The 27,827-nt window shown below is 49.0% G+C and overlaps 1 protein-coding gene and 1 long non-coding RNA gene across 14 annotated transcripts in view; one reads left to right on the forward strand and one right to left on the reverse strand.

Annotated features, from left to right (window-relative positions):
* The window catches only part of LOC108397170 (uncharacterized), a 27,920-nt gene extending 22,761 nt beyond the window's left edge, over positions 1-5,159 (reverse strand). For 5 of the 9 annotated variants that reach the window (XR_012130668.1, XR_012130667.1, XR_012130665.1 and 2 more), the window contains exons 1-4: positions 4,653-5,131; positions 4,367-4,557; positions 1,595-1,754; positions 304-1,501 (exon numbers count right to left, since the gene is read on the reverse strand). This is a non-coding gene — a long non-coding RNA (uncharacterized lncRNA). Of the gene's footprint in view, positions 1-303; positions 1,502-1,594; positions 1,755-4,366; positions 4,558-4,652 lie in introns of all 9 variants that reach the window. The other 4 variants (XR_012130664.1, XR_012130670.1, XR_012130666.1 and 1 more) reach the window with 4 other exon arrangements.
* A 198-nt stretch (positions 5,160-5,357) lies between these two features.
* Positions 5,358-27,439, forward strand: MTMR4 (myotubularin related protein 4). Of its 5 annotated transcripts, none has more exons than XM_017660455.3 (19): positions 5,358-5,494; positions 6,651-6,689; positions 10,228-10,317; positions 10,673-10,789; positions 11,322-11,404; positions 13,146-13,306; positions 13,419-13,515; positions 13,713-13,826; positions 14,620-14,816; positions 15,068-15,196; positions 15,719-15,830; positions 16,263-16,458; positions 16,706-16,891; positions 16,968-17,138; positions 17,278-17,432; positions 21,769-23,170; positions 24,543-24,653; positions 24,907-24,995; positions 25,205-27,439. In XM_017660455.3, exons 2-19 carry the CDS (start codon positions 6,687-6,689, stop codon positions 25,380-25,382), a joined length of 3,591 nt encoding a protein of 1,196 aa, XP_017515944.2. In that variant the 5' UTR covers positions 5,358-5,494; positions 6,651-6,686; the 3' UTR covers positions 25,383-27,439. The 5 variants fall into 5 exon arrangements, with proteins under 5 accessions (XP_017515944.2, XP_017515946.2, XP_017515945.2 ...); XM_017660457.3 differs by lacking the exon at positions 5,358-5,494 and adding an exon at positions 5,563-5,580; XM_017660456.3 differs by lacking the exon at positions 5,358-5,494 and adding an exon at positions 5,621-6,027.
* Positions 27,440-27,827: the final 388 nt, after the last annotated feature.

Consider the following 27,827-nt stretch of genomic DNA (forward strand, 5'->3'; position numbering starts at 1 on the left):
GAGGAGACTGGTCCTTTGCTGACTACCCACCCAGGAGAGTAAAGGAGAAAGGAGGGCAGCCTCTGTTCTTGCAGGGTGCCTAGTACCCAGCCTAATCCCGCTAGGACTGCTCCCCATGGCCAGGGTGGCTGGAAGTGCTTGTCCTGGGGTGAATCTGCTGTCATCACCCCCTGGCAAGGCCCAGCTCCCTTGACACTTAAGTTCCACTGTCTCAGACAAGCCTTTGACAAGCCATATCAGGCAAGGAACTGTAGGAGTCAGGAGCAGACTGGGAGGTCCCTACCCTAGGGGCCTGGGTCTCACCTGGCTGCCTGCAGCTGAGGTCTTGAGTCCTTGAAGAATGTCAGGATGCTACCCTCCAGCACCATCCAGGAGGCACTCCAGTGCTGCTGCTTAGTGGGGGTTAGGCTTGTATTTGGCCCTCGGCTGAGGACCCCCTCCCACTCCCAGGAGTAGGGAACAGAGCTTATGAATGCAGCTTGGGGCACTCAACTGTGAGGGGCAGACTCCCAACGCTGACACCTAGGAACCAAGGGACCACAGGGAAGTCACTTTATCCCTGTGCCTCACTGTCCTCCCTCACAGGACCTCTTATAAAGTCTTTTGAGAGTCACACAGGCCTGGCAAATGGGAGATGCTCAGTGAGCATCATCAGTAAGGCCCTTGCTGCCCTGGTCTGGTGCACATGCGCTCTCACCAGAGCTGCTTCCCCTTGTCCACTGTTTTGGTTCAATGGAGCACACCTGCCTTCTCCAAGGTCTTGATCTTGAAATGTGGAAAGAGGAGGCAGTTAAGGTGGTGAGCCACAGGTGGGAGGAGGGCAGAGGCTAGTCCGTCACAGCCAGCAGCTCCCCACAGGTTGGGCCTGAGTCTCCACTGAACCCTCTTTGCTGCTGATGGTGGTGGGTGCCTGCTCCCACAGCAAGAGGAGATATTTCCTCCCAGCTCCGCTCCCAACCTCACCGAACTCTGGGCCTGGGATGGCCCAGACCCAAGTTCATTCAGCCCAGGCTCGTGCTGGGCCTATGGGGGGAGACACGCCCAACCCAGTCTCAGCCCCCAGGACCTCCAGCAACACACCATCTCTTCTGGGGAGGTCCTGCCAAGGCCTGCAAGCCCCTTCCCTTCCCTTCTCAGGGGGGCTGGCCTGGGCTAGGGTCTCACTGTCCTGGTTGTGAGACTTGTGGAAGCTTCAAGGAGCAGGGATGGGAGTCCTGTCGAGAAAGACACTGTCATACAATCCCCTCCTCTCTCCCTTCCCCAGTTGGTTACCTGGAGCAGCTCCCACTGAACCCAGCGCTCATCTGGTTTGCAGAGGCAGGGCTTTCCGTGTTGGTCCTTCAACCTCACCCACTGTGGGGAGAGGGGTGTTCAGGGCTCCCGCCCATCTCATGAGAGGAGAGGAAAAGATTCCTTCCAACCAGAGCCCAACATAACCCAAGGGGTTGGAGGGACGTGCAGGTGTCGCAGTTTCTTGGGTTGGCTTGGAGCCCTGCTGGAGCTGCAGTTTAGAGGGTTAAGGGGAGTTACTAGTGAGGAAGGGCTGCAGCAGGGACTCCAGGGTTGGTCTGGGCCTACTGCCCGCTGCCCCTACCTGCTCTTGGGTGAAGTGGCTGGTGTAGAGCGTCTGTCCTTCTGGGTCTACGTGGCAAGACCACCTGGGGGTCGTGGCCACTTAAGGAGCCCAAGGGGGAGTAGTCCTCCTCAGGGTAACTGGTCACCAACTCGGGGTAGTCCGTCTTGGAGGTAGGGGGCTGCAGGGAGCAGAAGAGTCAGAGGGTCTCAGAGGCACTACTAACCCATGGCTCCGCTCTTTCGGACCAGGTCACGCCCAGCAGGGCAATCCCGGGGGCTGTGGGAAGCTGGAGGCGGGATCAGATGCCTTCATTGTCGCCCCGCCCACCCCGGACAGGCCCCGCCTCCCACCCTCTGGGCCCTGGGGCTGCAAGCGTTTAGGCCCGGCTGCATCTCCATCTTGTCCTAGGGCTCGTCCTACTGGACAGTGTCGCCCATCAACGGGTAGTAGAACACCTTGCAACGATCATCCCAGGACTGGTCCCACTCGGTCGCAAAGCTCTCGTGACTGCCCACCAAGGCCGGGGAGGTGGCCGGGCTGGTGGCGCCCTCGGTAGCCTCAAAGGGCGACTCCCAACTCCCAAATTGTCACGCCTGTGTCTGGGTTGTAGTAGTAGGGGCGCCCAGTGTTGGCATCGAGTGAGGTGGCCCGAGGCTGCCTCTCTATGTTCTCGTACAAGGGCTCTGGGAGGTAGTCCCACAATGGGAGGAGGAAAACGTGACCTTCAGGGCAGCTCCGGGATCAGAGTACCGACTCGGCCACTTGCTACCTGGGCAAATCTCAGCAAGTCACAGTACCTCCCTGCCTCAGTTTCCCCGGCTGCAAAATGTCTGCCCTGCCGGTCTGTAAATTGTAGTGAAGAGAGAATAAGAAAATGTTCTTGTAAGTGTTTTGTAAATTGTCCAGGTGAGTGGGACAATCACATTAATTATTTATTAACAATAATAAAGTATCAATAGCCGAGTTCTCCCAGCTCTTCACTCACAGGGCAAAGCAAAGGTTGGGCAGGAACAGAGAAATGGCCTGGGACCCATACTTTCCCCAGCCCCATTAAGCCCTGCGGCATGCTACGACCCCCACCAAGAGCCCCCACCCTGCCTTCCTTCCTAGCCCAGAAAGCTCTGGGACTGCAATCAGTACTGCCTCTGAATTTGGGGCTGAAACTTTCAGGATATGGAGCTTGCAGTCCTCAAAATTTATTCCAGACAAAGGATGAGGATGCTGCCAAATGGCTACTCCCCAGTACACTTCCAGCTTTCTTGGAACAGCAAGACACCATTTATCACCAGGAAAATTGGGGGAAATGGGGCGGGGGACAGAGGGGTGCACAGGCTGTCACTGAGCTGGCAGGAAGGGTGGAGCTGTTATGGATGGAGAGTCATCTGTCATCTGCCCTCTGTCCATGGTCATGGAAGGCCTAGGGGCCAGCCAGATCCAGGGACTTCCCTGCAAACCAGTGTCCCCTGGGTCTACCACACTCTCAGCAAGGCCATGCAATGGCTCCACGACATTCAGCTGCAGCTAGAGGGGAGCGAGCTTGCTGATGCCACAACAGAGGGCTTTCTGTTCTTCCAGGCCAGGTGGAGACCAGGGTACAGCTGGATGCTCTAGGAGCCTGGGAGGATCCAGCCTCTCCCTTCTTCTTAAAAGAGGACTCCCTGCAGCAGCCCCCTCTGACAGTCCTGGGGAACCTGCACTACGTGCTGCCCTGGCCCCTAGGAGCCACGTGGGGGCTGCACAGAGACCAGTAACTGTGATTGAAGAGGGGCAACCTGTCAGACAGGTGTCTGTGTCAGCCCTAAGGGAGGAGTGGCTGAAGAGGTGATGCGGAGGAAGGAGCTTGTGAGCTGCTCCAAGTCCCCATAAACCCAGCAATAAAGCCCAGCTGGGCACCAAGCACCAGCTCCCCTACCTGGCTGCACCTGGGCCATACCCCAGGGTCTAGGGTCTAGGTTCTATGACAGGCACAGAAAGACCCTAAGTCTACGCTGAAGGACAGTGTCACCTCCCAGCCGTGAGCAGGCCCCAACACTGGGTATAGAAAATCTTCTTGAAGGGCATCGTGAGGGACACCCCAGTCTCGCTCCTTTCTGAGGATTTTGGGCGGGATGCTGCCATAGGCCACAACACAGCAGCTGCGGGATGGAGGACTGGCCGGGGAAGGAGGGACCAGGGCAGTGGGGCCCTTCGTGGTCTGACTCTCGCCTGCCTGCCCAGCTTTCCTCTCACTGCCGCTGCCTATTTCCCTCCTCGATCCCCGCAGAGGCTCCCTGTTCTTTCCACATGTGAGGCCTTCGTTCATGGCCCATGCACACAGTTCCTTTGCCTGGAGCTCTTCCCTGATTCTCTTGCCCTTTCTTACTCCTACTCATTCTTCAGGCCTTACCTTAAGTGTCAATTCCTCCAGGAAGTCTTCCCCACTTCACCATCCTCCAGTCCGGGTTAGATGTCTCACCTTTTACTTCACGCATCCCACCTCTCTCTCCCAGCCTTAGCCCCCTTGTTGCTGGCTTACTCATCTGCCTTTCCTTCAAGAGGGTAGGACCCGGGTCTGCCTTGCTCAGTGTTGTAGCCCACACCCAGCTCACTGCTGGGCACTTAGTGTGCTCTCAATAAATATTTGTTGAATGAATAAACACATGAACAAATAAAAGACACTCCCAAAGCATGTGGCAATTTCCTAAACCCAATGGGAAGATCTCTTGTCTAGCTCTAGCATTTCTCCCAAGCGGATGCCTTGCATGTGTGCGTGTCTGCATGTGTTTGTATCCCCATGTTCTGGGGACTCACCTCTTGCTTAGCTCCATCAGGGCTCCACTTCAGCACAGGCCTAGGTAATCCCCCAGAAACTTCAGCTGCTCCAGGCTCCTCCCAGTGAGGCACATCTGCTCCACATGCTCATACAGAGATGTGTTCACCAGCCGCAGGTTGATGAGAGGCTAGGCCCGGATCTGCGTCAGGAACTTCAGGGCCTGGGAACACTACCAGGCAGCAAGGGTGGGAGAGAATGGCCATTTCGTGAGTATCTCTGGGCCAGGCACTCCATTACCTACCCACTCACTCGCCCTGCAATCACCTTTCAAGGGCCGTGCTGCCATCTTCATTTTAGATGAGGAAACTGGAGTTCAGGGAAATGACGTGACTTGGCCTAGGTCTGCAGTTCATAAAAAGTCAAGTGAACCCAGTTAACCTGACTCCCAAGCCCACTCTCCCTCCATCCATGGCACCAGCTGCTGCCCCTCCTCGACCCGTGCTGGAATAGAGGAGGGGTGTGCTCTGATCAATACTCCTCTTCCTCCGGGTCTCAGATTTTCCCCAGTTTCCGGTCCTCCCAGACCCCCCTTTCCTGTCTGAAGCAAATAGGCACTATTTCCAGGTCAGGCCAACTCAGAAACCAGGTGACTGAGTCAGCTTCTGGCCACTGGAAGCCACAGCACAGACACACCACAACTGGCTGTAAGGCTTGTACCTCTACAAAGCCCAGCCTCCAATTGCACTACCAGCACAGGCCATCCCCACTTCCGGCCCCTGGATCCTTAGCCAGTAGTCCCCATTTTACTGCTCCTCCATTGGCTGCCACAGGGACGCGCTGTGATTTCCCATTGGTCACGTCTCCTCTCCGGCGCCGAGCCCCCTCCCTCCAGGAGAGGCTTGTCTTCCAGCACCCGATAGGCTAACGGTTGAGAGGGCGTCTGCCCGACTTGGCCAATGAGAGGCGTGAAGAGAGAGGGCGGCGGCTGCGTGGTAGGGGCAAGGCGGGACTTGGTGTGGCTATTGGCCAGGGCGGGTACAGACCAGACATAGCATTGGTTGGAGAAAGGGGCACCGTGGTGGAGTCACAGCTGCACGGCCTCAGCAGCTGCGGGAGACGGAAGTGGTGAGAGCGCGGACTCGGAGGGTCGGGCGGACGCCGCCTGGGTGAGTCACCGTGCCCCGTGCATTGCCAGTCTGGGAACCGCAACGACCGCATCGTGCCTGACCCCGCCCAGGCCCCACCGGCTTTCGTGAGCCCCGCCTTCTGTCATTTGGGGCTCCGCCTCTGAGCCCTTAGGCTCCGCCCCCAGAACCTGGTCACCTGGGCTTCCTAGCCAGCCTGGCTGCCCCCAAGGCAGATCACCTAGGTCCGGGAAACCTGCGCCTTCCAGGCCTGGTCCTTGTCTCTCCTTCCCTGCATTTCTCTGAGGCTGTGTGCCAGTGGGCTGTGAGGCAGCACCTCTGGCTTGTCTTTGCTGGCTCCCCCATGAGGAAGTGTGGGCTGTGATCAGGGAGGCGGGCAGGGCCACAGATGGAGGGTTTTATCCCCCCAGCTTTCTGCGGGGCACTGTTGGACCGCTCCTGAGCTCGGATTGCAGGCATGAAAGAAAATGTCAGTGAAACCAGGGCCTCCTCGCTCCCTAAGTGGTCCAAGGAGGCCCATCCTGAAATTTCTGTTCCTTCGGTCCATTTGACAGGTACTGACTCTGATGTGTAGGCAGTGGCCTGATTCTGTTCCTGCTGTGTGTGGCCTTCGCCCACAAAGCCTGCACCTCATTTGGTGTCAGGTACTCCCAGCTGGACCTGTCCAGCCCCGTTGTCTTCTGGTCACAGGTTGTGATCCCCTCCCTCTTGTCCTCTGCTCTGGACTCTACCCCCTGTAAACAGATCAGGTGGGTGCCAGAGCATTGCTGTGGATTCATGTCCCTACCAAGGCCAAAAGTGAGTCTTGGCTGGACAGCCTCTGTCTCTTCAGAGTTGACAGTTATTTTGCTCTCCTGCAAAGAACAGCGTTTGGTGTGTTTGACTTGTCTTTCTGGGTCTGGGAATCAGGAATCTTGAGTTCTGCTGAGTAATCTTTGATGACATTCATTCCTGCTCCAGAAATTTGTGGCTGACTTCATGCCCTGCAGAGTCACTTGTTGCTTTCTCCCCATGTAGCTCCCATTGCCTTTGGCATGGTGACTTGTGGAAAGGCTGGATTCTCTGTGAGGGAGAATAAGAGTTGTAAAGACGTTCAGGAGTAGATGTGTTGCATCTGTTGATTGTATAGTGATGTTAATGGTGCTCTTTATTCTTATGTTTCTCTGTTCCCTTACAGTGAGAAGCACACAGCCAGGACCTTCACCACAGTAGAATGGTGAGTACTAGCTCTTTCCTCAGACCATTTTTCTGTAATCCTTGTGTCTTTCTGCAAGAAGCTGCCCTGCCACTCCTAGACCTTGTGCTCCAGGCTACTCTGTTCAGCAGCTAAACAGGTTCATCTACCCTGGAGTTAAATGAAGGTTTCTTTAGCTTGCAAAACATCAACCAATATATGGCACTAGAACAGGAGGCCTCTAGACGTCTTTCTGTACGTGCTATGCCGTGCTTTCCCTATACTACCATTGGCTGTCTTAGCCCTTCATAATGGCTCTTCTTTTGCTTTTCTTGGGTCCCTGTTAGAAGATTTCTATTCTAGTCTGAAGAGCCGTTATTGAAAAATCCTTGTAGTACCTAGTGGAACCCTTGACTATTGTGGGTGCTATATCAGGAGTGACTCAAACTGTGGGGCTTCTCTGGCTCCAAGGTGTTACTGTCTGTTAATTATGTCAGGCAACAGTTGGCTGGATGTATAGTAGGATAGCACCCTCAAGGTGCCCAGAATATAACTGGTGGTGAGGAGGGAGGTTGGTGGGGGGGGCTAATAATGATCCCATATATTTTCCATTAACTATAACTGCCCTACTCCTACCCCAAGTTCAGGAAACCTCTTAACCCCTGAGAGCTAGGAGGAGGAAACAGTGAGATAAGGGAGTGGAGAGCTGCAGGCTTTGGCTCAGACCAGGCCCGCAGTCTGTATCTCTTCAGTTCTTTTAATTGTCCCCTGTACTTAGAGACAGGTTAAGGAATTCAGATGGTGAGAGGACTCCTTCCTTCCTTCCCTACATGTGGATGTGTGAATTATTGTTCTGGTCTCTTCTCACAAAGCCTACTGGTCCTGGCCCCCACCAACTGATAACCCCTCCTTTTTCTCTTCTGTGATACCCTGAAAAGACCATCGGCTTCAGAATCATCCTTGTCTAATTTTGAGTCTGAGCACACCACCATTTAAATACCTTAGGTAAATTGTATACTTGTTTTTAAGCCCAAGGGCTCACCAGTAGAACAGGGTAAGGCTTACTTCTTGGGGAATTGAAACAGTTTTAGTTTGAAACAGGCCTGGCTTGTAGTAAACACTTAAGGATGTCAGGTTTTTCTCCTACTCCTCCCTTCACACAGTCAAAACCAAAGCCTGCCTTCTGAAAGTTACCAGGCACAGGAAATGTGGGGTTCCAGCAGTCTCCTTCTGAGATTCTTGGTGACATTTTGAGCTTATCACACTGCTCCTTATTCCTTGGCCCTCTCCCCAACTCCCTCTGTCCCTCTACCCTTGGGTTTCAAGTTTTGTTTTTGCATAGCTTCTGTGGTCCATAGTTCTGGCTCTTATTTTCTCAGCCTAAGGAAGTTCTTCAAGAACTTTCTTACTAGAAGTCACTGGATATGAAACAAGCGTGGAGTAAGTAGGGTTGGTTGGCCAAGGGGCCTTGAATAAAAAAACTCAGGTGATTTCTCCTTTGGGAATGTGGAGTGACCAACCTGGGATTACACCAGTGTCCATCTAAGCGGTAAAAACACTGGGATTTAGTTAGGTCAGGGATGTGGTTTTGGAGGGAAAAAAGGAAGTCTTTAAACTGTAAAGGGCATGAGGTGGAAGTAGGTGAGCTCCATCTTGGGAATTCAGTACAGGCATCGGGGGAACTCAGGAGAAGGGAGGGAATGGGGACGGATGTGTGAAAAAGGGTTTTTATCACCGCATGGGTGTGGGGTGGCTCACCTGGGAAGCGAGGAAGTGAGAAGATGTAGGCGGGCTTGCCTTCTCACGAGGTCTGGGGGCAGCCCCACACGGTGGCTGAGGACGCCCTCCTACGCGGCCGAGGGGCTGCGGGAGGGAGGAGTCTGGGGCTGTGGGCGGGGCCCGAGGATCCGCCCCGCCTCCGCCTTCCCGCGCGGTCTCCGGCGCTCAGCTCGCCGCCCTCCCCTCCCTTCCGCGCTCGTGCCTGAGGGCGGAGCTGGGCTCGCTCCATTGTGGAGAGGAGGGGAGAGGCGCGCGGAAGCCGCGCGGAGGCCTTGTAGCCAGTACGCTACCTCCTGGCCGCCGCGGCTGCACCTGGCCGGCCCCGCAGCCGGGATGCAGCAGGCGTCCGGGACTGGCGGGCAGCGCAGCGGCTCCGGGGACATGTGCGCTGGCCCAGACCGTGTGTGACCATGAGCTTTACCGCCCGCGTCTCCTGCTCTATGCTCAGCTGCTTCGTAAGTGCCGGCCCCCGGGGGTCCGGATGCCCCATCGCTTGCTGCACTCGCAGCCCCGCCCAGGGCCAGCCCTTGAGATTACGATTTCAGCCCATCCCCCTTAGGGTTATCCCTCTTCTTCCTTGGATTTACTTTAATCTTGGGGTGCCGGGGATTGTCGAAGCCCGGAATGGAAATTCTGTGACCCATCCTGGCTTCGCAGCCACTGCTCTTGATTGCAGATCTCCAGGCCCCGCCCTGCAGGAGTACATCTCTTTACCTTCTCTCCATCTTGGTCCCACCCGCTGCGTCCTTGCCTGGGGATGTGAGATGTAGCTAGAAGGCCCTCTGGGATGTTAGGGGGCTGGTCGGGGGGCACAGGTTGTCTGAACAGTCTCCCTGGCTCCAGTCCCCTTTCCCTTCCACCACTCCATTCCTCACCTGCCATGCCAGTCCTTCTCCTTGACTGTCCCCCAGACAGCCTCTCTTCTCCATCTTCCTGCCTCTGCAGGGCTCCGTGCCTCTGCATCATTCCAGCCCTCCCTCCTCCCCCCTCTGGCTTAATGCTCCTTCCCAGCTTCCCCCATCTGTCCTCTCAGATGTTCCCACCCCTCCCCTCTTCACCCCCCGTGGGTGTCTGCCAGGCCTCCTCCTCCCCTATCTGTCCTTGGCTCTGCTGGTTCCTCCCAGGCATGTGGATCCCCTCTTCTCTCTCCCTGATGGCTGGGAGGGGAGTTACTTCTGTTTGCTTTGGGTACTCCTCAGGAATTCCCCTCAGATCAGCAGGCAGGACAGGTTGCTTGGCAGGTGGTGGGCGCTCACTAGCAGTGTGGGTCTCACTGTAAGATAAACTCAGCTCCAAAACACATCCTTCTTTTGAGAGCATCCATGAAGGCCCTCTAGAGGCTTGGGACTGAATCCCCCAAGCCAGTCTTCTTTGTCTCCTCACCAACCAGATCGAAGCTTCGCTTCGGTGGCCTTAGGTGCCTGCTTTCCCTCCTGTCCCAGTAACTAGCTGCCACACCTGGTTCCCTGTCCTCATGGCAGCACTTCCACTTTCACTTCTGTTTTGTCATTACATTAGTCTTTTCCTGAGTTCTCTCTCCTCCTCCATTTGGAAAATTTTGGTTCTACAAGAGAGTCTCAGTTCCCCTTTGGCCTTTTACTCTTCCCTTAGGCTTAATTGGGCTGAGCACCCCCTCTATTTCACTCTTCCCACCAAGCCAGATCCCTTTTCCTTCTGCTGGTGACCAGAACCTTTGTAAGTGGATATGGGATGTGTGGGGGCTTATCGAGGGGAGGGGGCAAAATGAGGCCTAATGGGCCATGTGGAGCCTGGTGACTTAGGGCTGAGGCCTTTCCCACAGGGTGAGGAGGGGCCCCCCAGCCTGGAGTACATCCAAGCCAAGGATCTGTTCCCCCCCAAGGAACTAGTGAAAGAGGAAGAGAATCTGCAGGTAAGGAGGAGTTGGGAGTCCAGGGTGGGTGGTGCTTCCTGCTGGGTTAAAAACACTCTATCTTCCCTACCTCTCAAAAAATATCTCCAAGGAGATCTAGTATGGGAGCTCTGGCTTCCTGCTACTTGGTCTCTGGAGGGAGGGGAGTCTGTCTGTCTGCATTATGGAGCCACTGGCCCCAGGGAAGGAAAGGCAGCTTTTCTCTACAGCTGTTGCCTGGTACTGTTTCTGTGGAGAGGATTCTTCTGTCTTCCCTGACCCAGCTTCTCCAGAGGGGATCCCACAGATCAGGAGTTGGAGGGGGATGGAAGGGTGACTTAACTTCTAGACTGAAGGTTTCTTTGCCCTGTGGCAGGTGCCCTTCACAGTGCTGCAGGGTGAGGGGGTAGAGTTCTTGGGCCGGGCAGCCGATGCCCTCATTGCCATCTCCAACTACCGGCTGCATATCAAGTTCAAGGATTCTGTCATCAATGTGAGTTCCTGTCTTGTTTTTCCAGACCCAAGCCAGAACCCTGTGAGGTTCAAGGTGGGATTTCTCTAATGCTCTCCTTGGTCATATTTCAAAAAAGTTGGGGTTCCTTTCTTTTTCTCATCTTTTGTTTTCCTGCCTCCCTCTCTCAGCTGTAGGTCTTTCTGTCTCCTTCCTATATTCTCCCTTCCCCTTTTCTCTCTTTCCCTTTCTCTGCTGCAGGCCCTTGTAAGGGGCACAGTGGCATTGTTGGGAGAGTGCCACTTACCGACTGTGTGACCTTGGCCAAGTCACCCACCTGAAGCTTAATTTCTTCTTTAACAATATGGTGTGAAAACACCTGCCTTGCAGGGTTCTTGTGACTACTAATTGGGATCACATATGTGGAGGACCCAGCACAATTACCAGACTCTGAACAGACCCAAAGTGAATGTCAGTTTCCTTTTTTCTGTTGCTACATTAGTGTCTGGGCTGGGGTGAGGATGAGTGGTGTGGAGAGTGGGGATCTGAGCTTCAGTTTGCTTTTCCTCTAAAGGTCCCCCTCCGGATGATTGACAGTGTGGAAAGCCGTGATATGTTCCAGTTGCACATTGCCTGCAAGGACTCCAAAGTGGTGAGGTGAGAATATTAGGGCCTCACTCAGGCCCTCTGGCCCTAGTGTGCCCAGACCTGTCTGCTGCAGGATTGTTCTGGAGCAAGAAAGGAAAAATACTGCCTCACTTCTCCCATTTGGAAGAAAAGGTGAAAACCCTGTCTGGGTTGGAGGTTACTTTTTTGACCACAGTATCTTGACCTGAAGAAATGGGGATAATACTTAGCTCATTAGGTCATTGTAAGGGTTAAGTGAGATAATGTGTGTGAAAGCACCTAGGATATCTGGCCCACAGCATTCACATTGTTGGTTCGTTTATTTATTCATTTAATGTGCATTTATTGTGCATCCTACTCTATGCCAGATTGTCCTAAGCACTGAGGATATGGCAGGGAACTAAGAGACAAAGTTTTCTGCCCTCTTGGAGCTTATATTCCAGTGGGGAGATACCAGCAGTATATAATCAGTAAAATATGTTAAATGATGGTAGTGTAACAGTAAAAAATGAAGCTTGGAAAGGGGATGTGGTGTGCTATGGTGATGACAGATGTAGCTTTAAACAAAGTGATCAAAAACGACTGCACTGAAAAGGTGACATCTGAGTCAAGACCCGAAGAAAATAACCATGTGGGCATCTGGGGGAAGAGTGCTAGTGAAGTATGAGGGCAAAGGCCTCGAGGAGGGCATGTACCTGGCATATTGGAATAATGGCAAGGAGACCTGTGTGTTTGGAGTGGAGTGCTTGTGGGTGTGGGAAGTGGGACATAAGATCTGAGAGGTGAGCAGGGTGTCAGGCTGTCATCATGACTGGCTTTTAACTTTGAGGGAAATCAGAAACCACTGAAGAGTTTTGAGCAAAGGAATGACATGATCTGGTTAATGTTTTATAGAATCACTCTGACTGCTATATTGAGAATAGATGAAAAGCAGTGGGGAGAGAAGCTGAGAGATGAGTTAGAAGCTATTGCAGTTACGCAGGTGAAAGATCATGGTGGCCTGTGCAGAGTGGTAGCAGTTAAAATGGTGAGAAGTAGTTAGGTTTTTGAAGACAGAGTTGACAGAACTTGCTGACAGATTGGATTTGAGAGAAAGAAGTCTGGAATGACTCCAAGGATATTGAAAGACTACACAGTTGAGAGCCTGTCCTGTGCTCAGGTCTGTAGGATGGTGCCCTTCCCTTCAAAGAGGTTAAACTCTAGATGCTGAAGGAGCATGTGGCAGTATGCAATAGAAAAACTTCCTATTTAATACTCCAAGCACTTCAAAGAGGAGGGGATCTGCGGAATAGAGTAGGCTGCAAAGGCTTTGAGGAAGAGGTGGGACTGGAACTGCCTTCAGAGTGTTAGTAGGATGTTGCTAGTCTCCAAGAGGAGACATTATCAAGTAAAAGTGAAAAACAGACAGTAATGATATCAGCAGGACTTCTGCCTAGCAGACAATGTGTGTTAAGGAGTCATGGGAGATAATAGAAGGAGTAGCGGACATTCACTGCCATGTAGTAGAATTTAGATTTGATATGAGAAATGTCAGGGCCCCATTAGAGGGAACAAGTATATATCCAGGACAAAAGATCTTGAGAAGAGAATTGTCACAGACAATTTCTCTTGGGTGTTGGCCAGTGTCTTTGGTCCTCCCCAAGGTTCCCTTGCCTTACCTCCTGCTTTGCAGTTTCTTCTCTCTGTAGCCTTCCTGTGACCATGTTTTTGACTAATATGGCCCCAGTGTACACCTGCCTCTTGTCTTACTCTGTGGCTTCTTGCCTGGCAGATGCCACTTCTCCACTTTCAAGCAGTGCCAAGAGTGGCTTTTGCGGCTAAGCCGGGCCACAGCAAGACCTGCCAAGCCTGAGGACCTCTTTGCCTTTGCCTACCACGCTTGGTGCCTGGGGCTGATGGAGGAGGACCAGCACACCCACCTGTGTCAGCCAGGTGAGGCCAGACTGTTTTCTTTGGGAGACTTCTCATCTCTTAGTTCTCATCCCTCCTCTTCCCCTGGCCTTTGTGCTGTTGGATGCTGACAGGCGTGGGGGCTATGTTGCAGGAGAGCATATACGATGTCGGCAGGAGGCCGAGCTCACAAGGATGGGCTTTGACCTGCAGAACGTCTGGAGAGTCTCACAGATCAACAGCAACTATAAGTGAGAGGGCGCAGTGGGTGGGACTCAAAAGACCAATCCATACTCAGACCTCCATGTATGGCTAAAGCACCGTGTGGGCATAGCTTCTGACTCTGTGAGGGGGGGGGCTGGTCCCTTTTCCCACAAAGCCATCCCTGGGGACCCTGTTGTCACATGTCTTAGATCAAGCTTGGTAACTCCGTCTGGCCTCTTCTCAGATTGTGCCCCAGTTACCCCCAGAAGCTGTTGGTTCCTGTGTGGATCACAGATAAAGAGCTGGAGAACGTGGCTTCCTTCCGCTCCTGGAAGCGGATCCCTGTGGTTGTGTACAGGTAGGCAGTGAGAACCAGAAGTAGGAAGGACTTGTATTATGCCATAGAAAGAGTCAGAAGTGGAAGTTAGCTGGGAGTTGGCACCCTGCAATGAATGAAATAATCATGAAACAAAAACTGCTTCAGTTTTTTTCTCCTAAAGATGAGGCTTTTGGAGAGTATATTCACTTTGCCCTTTTTTTTTTTTTTTTTTTTGAGGGTTGGTCTGTATGTGTGTGAATGTGTATGGGTAAAATTTTGCGTTGGAACAGGACTTGGTAAACTTGTCTGCAAAGCAAATACATGGCTTGTGAGCAATGCATGGTTTTTACGTTTTTTAAGAGTTCTTTAACAACGGTGAAAAAAAAAAAACAGAAAAATGTTTGACAAACTGGCTGTGACACACAAAACAGTATTTATTGTCTGGTTCTTACCAAGAAAGTTTGCTGACCCTGAACTAGAACGTGGTGGGTAGGACAGGGTCAGACAGGTAGCCATGAGGTATGGAGTTGTTCAAGCTCTGGGCTCAGGCTTATCCTGCTGGGTGTCTTTACCTGGATCAGGTGCTGTGCAAGGTAATGAACAAGGTCACCTTGGAAACACTGAGCCTAGTTGAGAAATGTATGTGACAGGCCTTTGTAAATTGTAAAGCCCTCCAGATGTGTTAAGGGTTTTTGGTTGCTATAATCATGGCCTGGGTGAACTGGTAGCCCTGTTGGCTCTGAAGATCTTGGTCTGGTCCCCTGGCGTCTTGGTAGTAGGCCACTGGGGGTTGGGAATGCCAAGGGCGTGATGGCTCCTTCTGTTTTGCCAGGCACCTACGCAATGGGGCTGCCATCGCCCGCTGCAGCCAGCCTGAGATCAGCTGGTGGGGCTGGCGCAATGCTGATGATGAGTACCTGGTCACGTCCATTGCTAAAGCTTGTGCCTTGGATCCGGGGACAAGGGCCACTGGAGGCTCCCTCGGCACCGGGAATAGTGATGCCAGCGAGGCATGTGACACTGACTTTGGTAAGGTGTGGGCAGTGCTGGCCCACTGGGGAGCAGGCCCCCTCCTTGGCCTCATTGGCTTCCAGGGAGCCCCCAGTAAAAGGATGGGAAACAGATGACAACACACAGGTTGCCTGGGTCCCTGCCTTTTGGGAGACTGTGGTGTCTGAGGGTGTCTCTACGTGGTCTTCTCTTGTGAAAGGGTATGCTTCAAGGTAGGGTGAGGCTGGGCAGCTGGCTGACCCAGGGTCTCCTCCCTGCTGCATACCCAGACTCCTCCTTGACTGCATGCTCCGGAGTGGAGAGTGCAGCGGCCCCTCAGAAGCTGCTGATCCTGGATGCTCGGTCCTACACGGCGGCAGTAGCTAACCGGGCCAAGGGTGGAGGATGTGAATGTGAAGGTACTGCTGTCATCCCAGTGTCCAGCCAGTCTGCCCGGGTGGCTTTGGTGAAGAGAGGGCGGGGGCAGCTTGGGTGGTGGGGAGAGCCAGACAAACCTGGCTTGGAATCAGGATGCTGTCACTTTCACTTACTTGCTATGACTGTGATTAAGTTGCTTAGTCTGTCTGATTTTATTTTCTTATCTGTAAAATGGGGATGACACATGCCTTGCAGATTTGTTGGGATGAGTAGAGGTTATGTATTACAAAATTATTAGCACAGAGCAAATACTGTGTTGAAAATATACTATATATTGTTATTACCAGTAGTACTACAACTATCATTTATCATTAATATTACTACTACTAATATATGGCACCTGAGCATCCAGAAGTAAAAGGGTGATCTCGATATCCAGAGTATATTTGGTTCTCATCTTGGAGGGTTCTGCCCTGCCAGGGAAGCTGTGCCAACTAGGACCACTCTTGTCCCTGTTTCCAGGACATGCTCTTAGGCTCCACTCTCCTCTTTTGCATCTACAGAGTACTACCCCAACTGTGAGGTTGTGTTCATGGGAATGGCCAACATCCATGCCATCCGGAATAGCTTCCAGTACCTCCGGGCTGTGTGCAGCCAGATGCCTGATCCCAGCAAGTAAGTGTTCCATCTCTGGTTCCATCTTCCCTCGTCTCATCCCTTACCAGTACTCCTTGCTCTTGGAGGATTTGGTGGGGAGATGGGAAGAGGATGAGACCTGAGGGCTTGGGTGCAAGTGGCCATTGCAAGTAGTACTTCGCCTCAGCCAGCACTTCAGCACAGCTGCGGGACATTGGGTTCCATTTGTGTGGATCAGTTGTCCTGCTCAAAGAACGCAATGTGTTCTTTCCTCTCTCCTGGCTACCTCAATGCTCATCTTCCCTGTCTTTCTGCTGGGTGTTTCTTGGCAGAAAGGCCAGGTGCTGGCCCTCTTGGCTTCAGCCCTCCTCACTTGGGCCTTCGTTAGGTGAGGCTGGCCGTGGTGGTGGAGAGACTCAGGTTGTCACCTCGGTGCCATTAGTAACTGAGTGCATTTCTGCCCCCATGTAGCTGGTTGTCAGCACTGGAGAGTACCAAATGGCTGCAGCACTTGTCGGTGATGCTGAAGGCAGCTGTGCTTGTGGCTAACACAGTAGACCGGGAAGGCCGGCCTGTGCTGGTGCACTGCTCAGACGGCTGGGACCGGACGCCACAGATTGTTGCCCTGGCCAAAATACTTCTGGACCCATATTACAGGACACTGGAGGTATTGAGAGCAGTTGGGGGGGAAGGAGGAAAGGGAAAGGGGCATGGTGAAGGTGTTAGGCCTTATGGGTCTGTTTTGGGGGTCTTTCAGTAGAGGACATTGGTAACTTTGAGTACTCTTCAGGATCAGTCCTTTCAGGATCAGTCCTGTCCTCCAAAGCTGCCAGCTTCTTGCTTTGGGCATCCCCTTGGGAGTGGCATACTAGCCTTTCCGGAGAGGCCCTGTGCTTAGACTCTCTTCCTTTTAGGGCTTCCAAGTATTAGTAGAGTCTGACTGGCTGGATTTTGGGCACAAGTTTGGAGATCGCTGTGGTCACCAGGAAAATGCAGAGGACCAAAACGAGCAGTGTCCTGTGTTCCTCCAGTGGCTTGATTCTGTTCATCAGTTGCTCAAGCAGTTCCCCTGCCAGTTTGAGTTTAACGAAGCATTCCTGGTAAGTCCTAAAGCCTGGGGCTGAGGTGGGTGCTGCAGGGGGAGAACCCCAGGTGCAAGCTGTCTTGGCCCTCCAGGTAAAACTGGTGCAGCACACGTACTCCTGCCTCTATGGCACATTCCTGGCCAACAACCCCTGTGAGCGGGAGAAACGCAACATCTATAAGCGGACCTGCTCTGTGTGGGCTCTCCTGCGAGCTGGCAATAAGAACTTCCACAACTTCCTTTACACACCGGGCTCAGACGTGGTAAGTCCAAACCTTTGTCCTGTAGGTGTTCCTGGGAGACTAGGCCAAGTCCGTGCAGCAAACATAGGGCCAAAGGCTGGCGGAAAGAAGAGGGACCTGGAACATCTCCCAAAACCCTAGCATGGTGCTGTTTCCTCAGGTCTTGCATCCTGTGTGTCATGTCCGGGCCCTGTACCTCTGGACAGCTGTGTACTTGCCAGCATCGTCTCCATGCACACTTGGCGAGGAGAGTGTGGATCTTTACCTTTCCCCAGTGGCTCAGAGTCAGGAGTTCTCTGGCCGCTCCCTGGACAGGTAAGAGGAGTCCTTCTTGCTCTTTCCTCTCTCCTCTCTCCACTAGGAAGGCAATTGCTGCTTCATGTCTTTCTTAAATGCTGTTCTCTTTTATGAGATACTTAAAAGCAACTTCTTGAGTCGGTTGAGATTCTTGGCCCAGGCTTAGAACTAGCCTGGTGTGCACTCTGTGTTTTCAAGGTCCTCCCTTAAGATAAGCTTTGTTACCTTCATTCCTGGAGCTGTTATCCCCCAGTGTGACAGAGCAAGCAGGGGAGAGGAGAACAGAACAGGAAGGACTATTTTAAGAGAGTTTGTGGGAATGATCTTGATTTATGCTTACTGATAGAGGCATTGGGCACTTGCTATCTTAGTAGTAACCTTTACTTGTTCAGTATGTTCAGCATTGGCTTCCGAAGCATCTCTCAGGGAGGTGGGCTCCCAGAAGGGGAATGGCCTTGACATTACTCCCTCAGAAAAAGGCCAGAATTCAAAGGGAGAAGTAAAAATTAGTTATCTTCTGGCTGAACATTCGGGATGAAGTAGAATGGAGGTTAGTTAAATTATAAGAGTAATATATGTTTCCTACTTTCAAAAGTCCAATAATATAAAAGTAGAAAATGAAGGTCCTCCCTCCCTGATCCTTGTCCCCACAGGTGTCAGCTGCTAACACTTTGGTGCATGTCCTCCCAGATGTTGATCTCTACATAGATACATCCACCTTGTCATATGGAAAATTTTTTTAAATACAAAAACAATCACATTCTGCATACTCTTCTGCAAAGCACTTTTTACTAGATTGTCACTGCATGACAGCATATATGAAGCTGCTTTATTGTTTTAGTGACTGCATAATAGTCTAAAATTAGAGTGTATCATAATTTATATAACCAGTTTCCTATTGGTCATTTAAGTGATTGCTATTGTTTTTTTAATCATTACAGGGAATACTTCAGCTAACATCCTTATATGTGTATGCCTTTTTCAGAAATTGTGGTAAAATACACATAATATTTAACATCCAAACCATTTCTAAGTGTATAGTTCAGTAGTATTACCTTTGTACTGGATTTACGCTAGTATTTCCGCCAGATAAATTCCTAGAAATGAAAATCCTGGGTTCAAAGGATACATACATTTCAAATTTTGATCTTTGTGTTTTGGTAGAAGATTTTTAAAGTTCAAATAATTTACATGAGTGGTTGGATATTATAAAGAAAAAAACCCCTTCCCCCAAATTATTGGTTTTAGGATCTTGGGAGTGAGTCCATGGTTAAGGGCCCATGGATAGACTTCAGGAATTCTGTGATTTTTTTCTCCTTCCCCATACTGTGCAGAATTTGGGTGTAAGTTTATATGTAAGCTTACTTTTCCAGGGAGATGGGCCATAACTTATCAAATTCTCAGTAAGTTCTGTGACTCATTTAATAACCATTGCCTTAAGTCAATATCTAAGTTTACACTTTGATAAATATTTCTTTAATACCTACAAGTTGCCTAGTACTGTACTAGGTTCTATGGAGTATACCGAAGAAGATACTGATCCTATCTAAGATGTTTTTTAAAAGCTGTAAAGTAAGACATAGGACAACTGGAGAACAATTCTAAGTCAGCATCTAAGTAAATAAGAATGTGTGTAGTTCAAAACTGTTGGAGAAATAAGAAATAAGAAAGGGGTCATTTAGTTTACTCAGAAATGTTTTCTTGGAAGATCTGGCAGGAACCTTGGCTTTTTTGTGTCCCTAGTATCTCGCTTAGGGCCTGGCATTTTAATAAATACTTTATTAATAAATGCTTAAATGAATGAACAAATGAATAAAATAAATGGAGTTGTGAGTTTGGTAACTAGGTTCGTAGAGAGTGATCCAAAGGAATTGGATACGTGATAGTTAAAAAAAGAAACAGAGGAAACTGTTTGGATCTGGCAGGACCTGGAAAGGGGCTAGTCTGAGAAATAGAAAGAAATTCATTGAGGGCTGTAAACATTACACTGAGGAGTTTATGTTGACTCAGTTGTAAGTCATTGTTAGGAAGTCACTGTGACCTGGTGAGAGTGGGATTTTGTCAGGCGAGAACTAAGCAGTGAGCAGAGTATTTGTAGGCACAGAGACGAGGAAGCCCTGTCATAATTTACATATGAGGGAAGGAGTCCTTAGAAAAGAAAAAAGATCAAATTCGGAGATGTTGTGGAGAAGTCATTAGCAGGCTGTGGAGTTGACTGATTGGACTGTAGAAGTGATGAGTTAAAGAGGACCAATGGCAGGTCCCAAGTCTGGGGTTAGAAACCAGGAGGCTATTAGTACCCTCTCTAGACATTGAGAAGTTAAGAAGGCGAGTCAGTATGGGGAGAGAAGAGATACAGGCAGGTCCGGATTAGTTGAGAGAGTGTTGTAGTCAGTTCAAGATGAAGAGTTGGATATATGGAGAAATAAGTAGTATAAAAGTTTGAAAGGAAATTTTTTTTTAACAGCTGACCTGACTTACTCTACCTTTCCCTAGATTAAAAATATCCTACCTGCATTCCACTTCTTCCATTAAAACCCAACACATTCTTCTATTCTGAGCTCAGATCCTTCCCTCTCTGTGTCACCTTCCCTGCTCACCCACGCTGGATGAGTTCCCTCTTTGCTGTGAACTCCCCAGACATTATTGAGCCTACCAGCATCATTGGTTAAACCTTTGGTGTACATGGGAATGAGCTGTGGAGGATGGCAGACTCTTGATATTGTTAAATCTGGGTGAAGAGTACATGGGGGATCTTCATAGTTTTCTCTCTACTCTTACATGTTTGAAAGTTCCCATAATAAAAAGTAGAACAAAAAGAAAGGAAAAAAAAACAAAGGTGCCTGTGGTACTTTTTAAAACTCCTGGGTCTCACTCTTGCCATTCTCAGTCAGGAGGTCTTGAATGGGTCCTCGTTGTCTTCGTATCTAGAAGATCCACAGGAGTTCCTGATGTACACTCAGTATTGAACCTCACTCATCCATTTCATTCAGTTGGTAGGAAGCAGTAGAAACTTATTAAATTTTAAGCTCATTCTTTCATTCCTCAAATTGTTTGGCCCTCAGCTGGTGATTCAAGTAACACGCAGTACTGCTCTCAAGGCACTTAAGCAGCGGGAGATAGTAAGAGAACAGTAGGTGCTGTGATGCAGGATAGTGCTGAGCAGAGTGCTTTGATGTGGGTTATTTTGTTTCATCTTCATGAAGGCTGTTCAGAGGTATGTTTCTCTCATAGAGGAGGGATCTGAAACTTAGTGAAGTTAAGGTCACCTAGCTAAATGTTTGCCAGGCTGGGATTTGAGCCCTGGCTATGGGACTCTAGAGACTGTAATCATAACCATTGCTAGTGCTTTCCTGGAATTTCATACCAAAGGGAAAAAGATCAAAATTGATCACAAAACTACTCTAAAAATATGTAAGTTTCAAAAACCAAACAACACTTTAAAAACTCAGTTATATTGTAACTCTACCTTTGGGGGATTTTTCTGCACAGGCTGACCTGAGTCTCTGAAGACAGGCGTCCAGGTAAGTCTTCACTGTTTCCTGGCAAACTTCTTGGGAGTTTTCCTTGCTCTAAGGACTTGAACTGTGTTAAAACTCAGGGTGGCCATTCTTGAACATGTACCCATTTGGTGTGCATGAATTTCCTGTAAAGCTTTATGAGGGCTGTGTACTACGGGAAGTTCCCGTGGTGACCTGGGACTCAGAGGAGCACGCTGCTGCTAAGTGGGCACAAACAGTGCATTAGTTACTACTGTGAAGGAGGAATAATTTATAAGTTGTAAAAATAAGGAGTTGTTTGTGTAGTCATTTTAAAAGTTTGTGTTTGGTTGCCTATATTTTGAATCCTCATAGCAGTTCTACAAGGTATGATTTATTATCATTTTATAGAGGAGGAAACCAAGCATCTGAAAGGTTAAATAACTTACTCGTAGTCATATGGCTAATCAGTGTCAGAGCCAGTGCTGTCCAACTCCAAAACCCATCTTCCTTCTGTCTTACTGTGTGTGATAGAGGTGGACATTAGGTCTGAGGCTCAGATGTGGTCCTTGTCAGCATAGAAGATTCAGATGATATCAACAGAGAAGGCAGTTGAAACATGGGAGTGTTTGAGATTGCCCAGGGAGATTGTGTAGGGTGGGGACTGATGAGAGCTGAGGACAGATCCTGTGTTCTCGAGGACAGGGTTCAAGTCCTATGCTTTTTGCAGAATAGATTTGCTGCAGTGAACATTGGTTATTTGTAATCTTACATGTTGTTATTTCTTGTGAACTCAAGCTTTGATAACCTGATTGTATATATATTGGAGGTGGCTGCCATTTCCTGACCTGGAGGTGTTGTGTTTGTCACTCCAGATTACCTAAAACCAGATCTATGGATGATCTTCTTTCTGCCTGTGATACAAGCAGCCCCTTGATTCGCACATCCAGTGATCCTAACCTGAATAACCACTGTCAGGAGGCCAGAGTAGGCCTGGAGCACAGGCACAGCAATCCCGAGGGATCAGAGGCAACCTTTGTGGACTCTGGGATAGGAGGGCCTCAGCAGATTGTAGGAGAAATGGGTCTTCCAGTCCCTCTGCCCAGCAGCCAGAAAGACTCCTTAAGCAATAAACCTTTCAAGAGTCATAAAAGCTCTTCTCCAAGTTACAAACTGCTGCATACCACAGTGCCCCAGGAAATGAAGAGCAACACCCCTGAGCCTGAGATCAAAGTCCTGGAAGAGACTAAGGCACCAGCTCCAGACCCTTCTGCCCAGGATGATCTGGGTAGGACTTTAGGTGGCACAGAGGAGCAACCTGGACATTCTCCTGAAAAAGAAGCTGTCAGTGCACTTTCTAAAGTCATTTCCAACAAGTGTGACCGAATTTGTGGTTTTCCTGAGTCTTCCCAGGACTTCCTTACGGGCACCCCACAATGGACCCAGCTAGACTCTGTGCTTGGTGTGCCCTCCAGATGTGCCCCGGATCACATTCTGGGAACCCTTTGCAACCTACCGAGTGCTACTTGCCAAACTCCTCCAGACCCAAGCACTGATTTCTTTAGTCAAGATCCCCCAAGGTCTGTGGGAAGTATCTACCACAAGGAGCAGCCCAGTTCTGTGCCAGATCTGATTCTTGGTGAGGAAGACACTGGCAAAAGAGGGAATACTAGGAACAGGCAGTTATTAGAAAATCCTTGCTTTGGGAAAGTGCCATTGGAATTGGCCCGAAAGCCAATTTCTCAGAGCCAGATCAGTGAGTTCTCTTTTCTAGGGTCCAACTGGGACAGCTTCCATGGGATGGTGACTTCATTCCCAAGTGGGGAGACTATTCCACGGCGGCTGCTCTCCTATGGCTGTTGTAGCAAGAGGTCAAGCATTAAGCAGATGCGGGCAACAGGGCCCTGCTTTGGGGGCCAATGGGCTCAGAGAGAAGGAGTGAAGTCACCAGTCTGTTCTAGTCATTCCAACGGTCACTGTACTGGTCCAGGAGGAAAAAAGAACCAGCTGTGGTGGCCTGGTCACCGAAAGCAGGTCTCCAGCATAAAGTCTGTTCCATTGAGCTGTCCTTCTCCAGTGCCTCCTCTTTACCTGGATGATGATGGACTCCCCTTTCCCACGGATGTGATCCAGCACAGATTACGGCAAATTGAAGCAGGGTACAAGCAAGAAGTGGAACAGCTACGTCGACAGGTGCGTGAGCTTCAAATGAGGCTGGATATCCGTCACTGCTGTGCGCCTCCAGCAGAGCCCCCCGTGGACTATGAGGATGATTTTGTAAGTATTCGCCTACTGCCATCCACCCATTCATTTATTCTATCCATCCAGCCTTCCATCCATTCAATGTTGATTCATTGTGTACTTGCTATGTTAGGTGGCTTAGCTGTAGGATGAAAAACAGTCCCTGTTCTCAGGTTGCTCACAGTCTACTGGGATGTTCTTATGTCTAGTGATTGAGGGAAGCCTCGGGTGTTGGGGTGTGTGTGGAGTGAAAGGTCAGGGAAAGGTCACTGATCACAGTGAAGGTGAGAAGCTAATGAGAAAGTTGAGTGCTGAAGAATGTGTCATATTTAGGTAGGCAGTGAAAAGAAAATACCATTTGTAGAAGCATGGAGGCAATAGGTACTCTTGAGGTGATGGCTTAAACAAAGGGGTAGGACAAAGGCCTGTCCTGCACACTTGTGCTGGGACCATGAGGCGGGGAGTTGGGTAATGTGGTAAGAGGTGATATTGCAGAAGTAGACAGGGATTGGAAAGGTCAGCTTGAGTTCCCTCCTTGTATGGATACTTACCACAGGGCAGTAAAGTTTTTGGCTGGTGAATAACATGATCAGATTTGTGTTTTAAGAATACTGCTCAAGCAATAGTATGTTAAGTGGATAAGGCAGTTGAAACCCAGTTGAGGAGGCTGGTTAGGATGTTTGGGAAATCCAAGTGAGAGATGGTGAGGACCACATAGACTTCGCTGTGTGTGGTACAGCAGTCATTGGGGAGTTTCTAGGTGTCAGCTTCTTGCCCATAATACCCTGTAATATACTCAGGCACTTCCCTTCCTCCTGTTAAGACACTCCCACTTGCCTGCTGCCCACTTCTTGGGTTGGGATGGGCAGGCTAACAATTTCTTATTATTAAGGTGATGATTTAAAAGAGGAGTTAAGGGCCAGATGGTAAATACTTCAGGTTTTGTGGGACATGCAGTCTATGTTACAGCTACCCAGCTCTGCTGTTAGAGTGCAAATGCAGCCATAGACAATATGTGAATAAATGAGTGTGACTGTCTTCCAATAAAGCCTGACTTACAGAAACAGGCAGTGGGCTAGATTTGGCCTTTGGGCCATAGTTTGTGAAGCGTTAGTTAAAAATGTAACAAGAGAACTATTCTTTACACTCTGATATAGCACATTGGTTAGGAGCATCAGTCTGAAGCCGGAATAGTAGGTTCAAATCCCAGATTTACTACTTAGTAGCTCTTAACTTTCTCAGTGGCTTAGTTTCCTTATTTTTAAAGTGGGGGTAATAATCGTATATATCATAAGATTGTTGTAAAGAACTAAAGTTCCTGCATGTAACACATTCTGAGCAGTGCCTGCTGATAATAGATGTTAACGATGATGAAGATGATGTTGTAATGCCTTTACCTTCCCTTCAGACATGTTTGAAAGAGTCAGATGATAGTGATACAGAAGATTTTGGCTCTGATCACAGTGAAGACTGCCTTTCAGAAGCAAGCTGGGAACCTGTTGAGAAGAAAGAGACAGAGGTATGTGTCTTTAGGTGACAAAGAGACAGGCAAATATGTGGTGGCTACTTAGGTGAGCCAGTGAGTTCTCATGTTTCTCAGAGATGAGTGATGTGCTGTAGGATCAGCTCCCCCAGATGAGTGTCTTCTTTTTAGGCAAGTAGTGGCCAACTGTAACAACAGTCATTTTCTCCTGGGATGCTTTTGTCATTGCAATATTGCCCTTCCACCTCATTGACAAGGACCTGGAATCTTCCCTTGTGCCTTCTGTTAGGTGACCCGGTGGGTTCCAGATCATATGGCGTCACATTGCTATAACTGTGACTGTGAGTTCTGGTTGGCCAAACGGAGACACCATTGCAGGTAAGATGCTTTATATAATTTGGTATGGCTTATAAAGCAGGAGGTACAGATTCATGAACTAAATTGAGTTAATATGACAGTGGAGACATACTACTTTTGTTTTCTCCCAACTTTTCCCTTTAATTACTCATGGAAGACCCGTTAGAGTATCATCCTTTCTCAGTATATTGGCATTCTTGATGAACTCTTTCATCTTTGTGCTTTGGCAGAAATTGTGGGAATGTGTTTTGTGCTGCCTGCTGCTACCTGAAGTTGCCCATTCCTGATCAACAACTCTATGACCCAGTTCTCGTCTGTAACTCATGTTATGAACATATCCAAGTATCTCGTGCCAGAGAACTCATGAGCCAGCATCTGAAGAAACCCATTGCTACTGCTTCCAGTTGAATGCCAGAGATGACCTGTCCAGTTGTAGTAGGTTTGAAGGGAGGATCTGCTCCGGGTTTAATTTTGAAGGTTCCTTGGTGTGGCTCACAAAATTGCAGAGCTCAAAGATACTGTCTTGAGAAATCTTCCTTGGTACCATGAGACTGGAGCAGTTTGGCAGGAGGTCCTCTACCTGGGAGACTCTCACCTTGGGGGTATGGTCCCAATCCAGACCCAGAGTCTGGAAGCTTAATGTTGAGTTGGTGACTCTGGCTTCTTTCCCTGGGGGTCACAAGACGATAATTTCATAGATCCTGCCTGATGATGCGTGCCCCAGACAGCAATAGAAAGGCATATATGTATAACCAAACTCCAAGGGATAACCAGACTCATTGCTCCTTCATTTTGAAAAAGTATATAAGATAGGAATTCTTACCCAATTTGAAGTGAACTGTACCCTGTACCCCTGTGCTCTGTGTCTGTGCATGAAGGCTCAGTCTTTAGAGGCACTTCCTCTAGTTACATTAGTTCTGTCTTTCTGTGGAGTTTGGTTGAAAGACTGGTTCAGCAAGTGGAGCTTTTGCTGTATTTTTCACTTGGCTCATGGGCCAGCATCAGTGAATATTCAGTTTAGGGGGACAGTTCTAAGGAGTGAGACATTTTGGGGAGCAGAAGAAAATTCTGTTGATGTTCAGTCCTGGCAAAAATCAGTTTTTTGAGCTGTGAAGGCAATAGTCTCTATTACTCAATGGCAGCTTTTGAGGTATGCACTGTGAAGAATGAGAAGGGAAATGCAGAAATTATTCTTGTGAAATATTTGCTGATTGTGCCCTCCCCTTTGCGCCTGACTTCCTAGTTGTCCTGGTGCTAACACAGGAGCTACACCTTGATCCTCTCCTGGCATGAAAATAAAGTAATGTTTATTTTTGTTGTTCCACCGCCCACTTCCCTCATGTTGTCCTCCCCTTGGCTGCTCCCTCCTCTGGGTCACACTGCTTCTTATCCTGAACACTTGACACCTTGAGGGTAGAATTTAGTGTTTGGTTTTTACCTCCTAGAATATGCTGTTTGGTATGTGAGGGTTTCAGTACAAATGCTGCTGTCTATTTCTGTGCACTTAATAATGGAACCCAAACAGAAGAGAAAAAAGCCTTGATACCAAAATTGAGAGAAAATGTGTTCATTTGGACCAAGTGTTGTTTTTTTTTGTTTTTGTTGGGTTTTTTTTTTTTTCCATCTTAAAATATGTACCAGTGACACTTAACCAAAAGATACAGTGATAAAGCCATGTACTGTGGTTGGGACAGATACAATCTCCTTGACCTATAATGAAACCACTGGGATTTCCTTTATACGTTTTCCTTAATCCATTGACGTATAGAAGGTAAATTATATTTAGGCTTATCCTGTTTGAAAATTGATAGCTGTCTGTCTAACTCTACTTTCATATTGCTTCCAGGAAAAAAAATTTTCATTCAGAAATAACTAGGATGTGCATTTAGAACAAGAATTCTTATTCATCCTGACCTTTTCTTTAGTCCTACAGAGAAGCATCTGTGCTTTTTATACGTGCCATGATGTAACCTAAAAAGTTTTGAGGTATTTAGGTCAACCTAGCAGAACTTTTTATCATTTAATGTGTCTGGGAGATTTTGTGTCTGGGAAATTCCTGAGATCATTGAAGAAGTAACAAGCTATTCCTTGTCTCTGATATGTAAAATTCTTCTAAGCATTTTCTCAATCATTAAAACTTAGTGCCAGTTCTAAGTGGCTTCTTAATTTCATTGCATTTCATGCTGCCCACTTTTAGGGGAAATTGGTAACATTCAAGGAGACTGTTATCTGTCTACTTTGTGTAGCTGTTTTGAGGAGCTGTTCCATCAGTGAACATACTGCATGGCCTGGGAGAGAGACTGGGCTCTCGGCTCAGATATATTCATCAAATACTCCTTTCAGAGCTCTTGTGGGTGTAAGTGACACGATGTGGCCAAAAACCCAAACTGTGCAGTTGCGTTGTGACAAACATGCAATGTGCTGTAAAAACTCAATACAATTTAAATAAAATCTCTATATTAGTGCTGCTTTGTTGGGTCTTTTTATTCGTCTTAATTTCTAAGAAAACTTAATACTCATTTTTTTTTTTTTTGACCATGAGAAAGAGCTAAAACATACCCCCATCCTCCCAAACATTTCCATTTTTTAATGGACTCTCTTTTTATCAGCATAGCTCCTGTTATATTCTTGTTTATTGATAGGATAAGGATGTATTCTTAAGGATATTACAGAATCCTATCCCATCTCACGTGAGGTTTCACTTTAATGCCCAAAATTTCACCAGCTGGTTGATCAGGCACACAAGCCTGTACCTACATTCTCCTGAGGGCCCCCCGTAGGTACGTAGTTCTCATCCCACCTTGAGTAAACTGTCCTGAGCAAAGTACTGGAGTGAGTATATTTTTAAAAAAT

Source organism: Manis javanica, chromosome 4 (assembly GCF_040802235.1).
Source record: "Manis javanica isolate MJ-LG chromosome 4, MJ_LKY, whole genome shotgun sequence".
Lineage (NCBI taxonomy): Eukaryota > Metazoa > Chordata > Mammalia > Pholidota > Manidae > Manis > Manis javanica.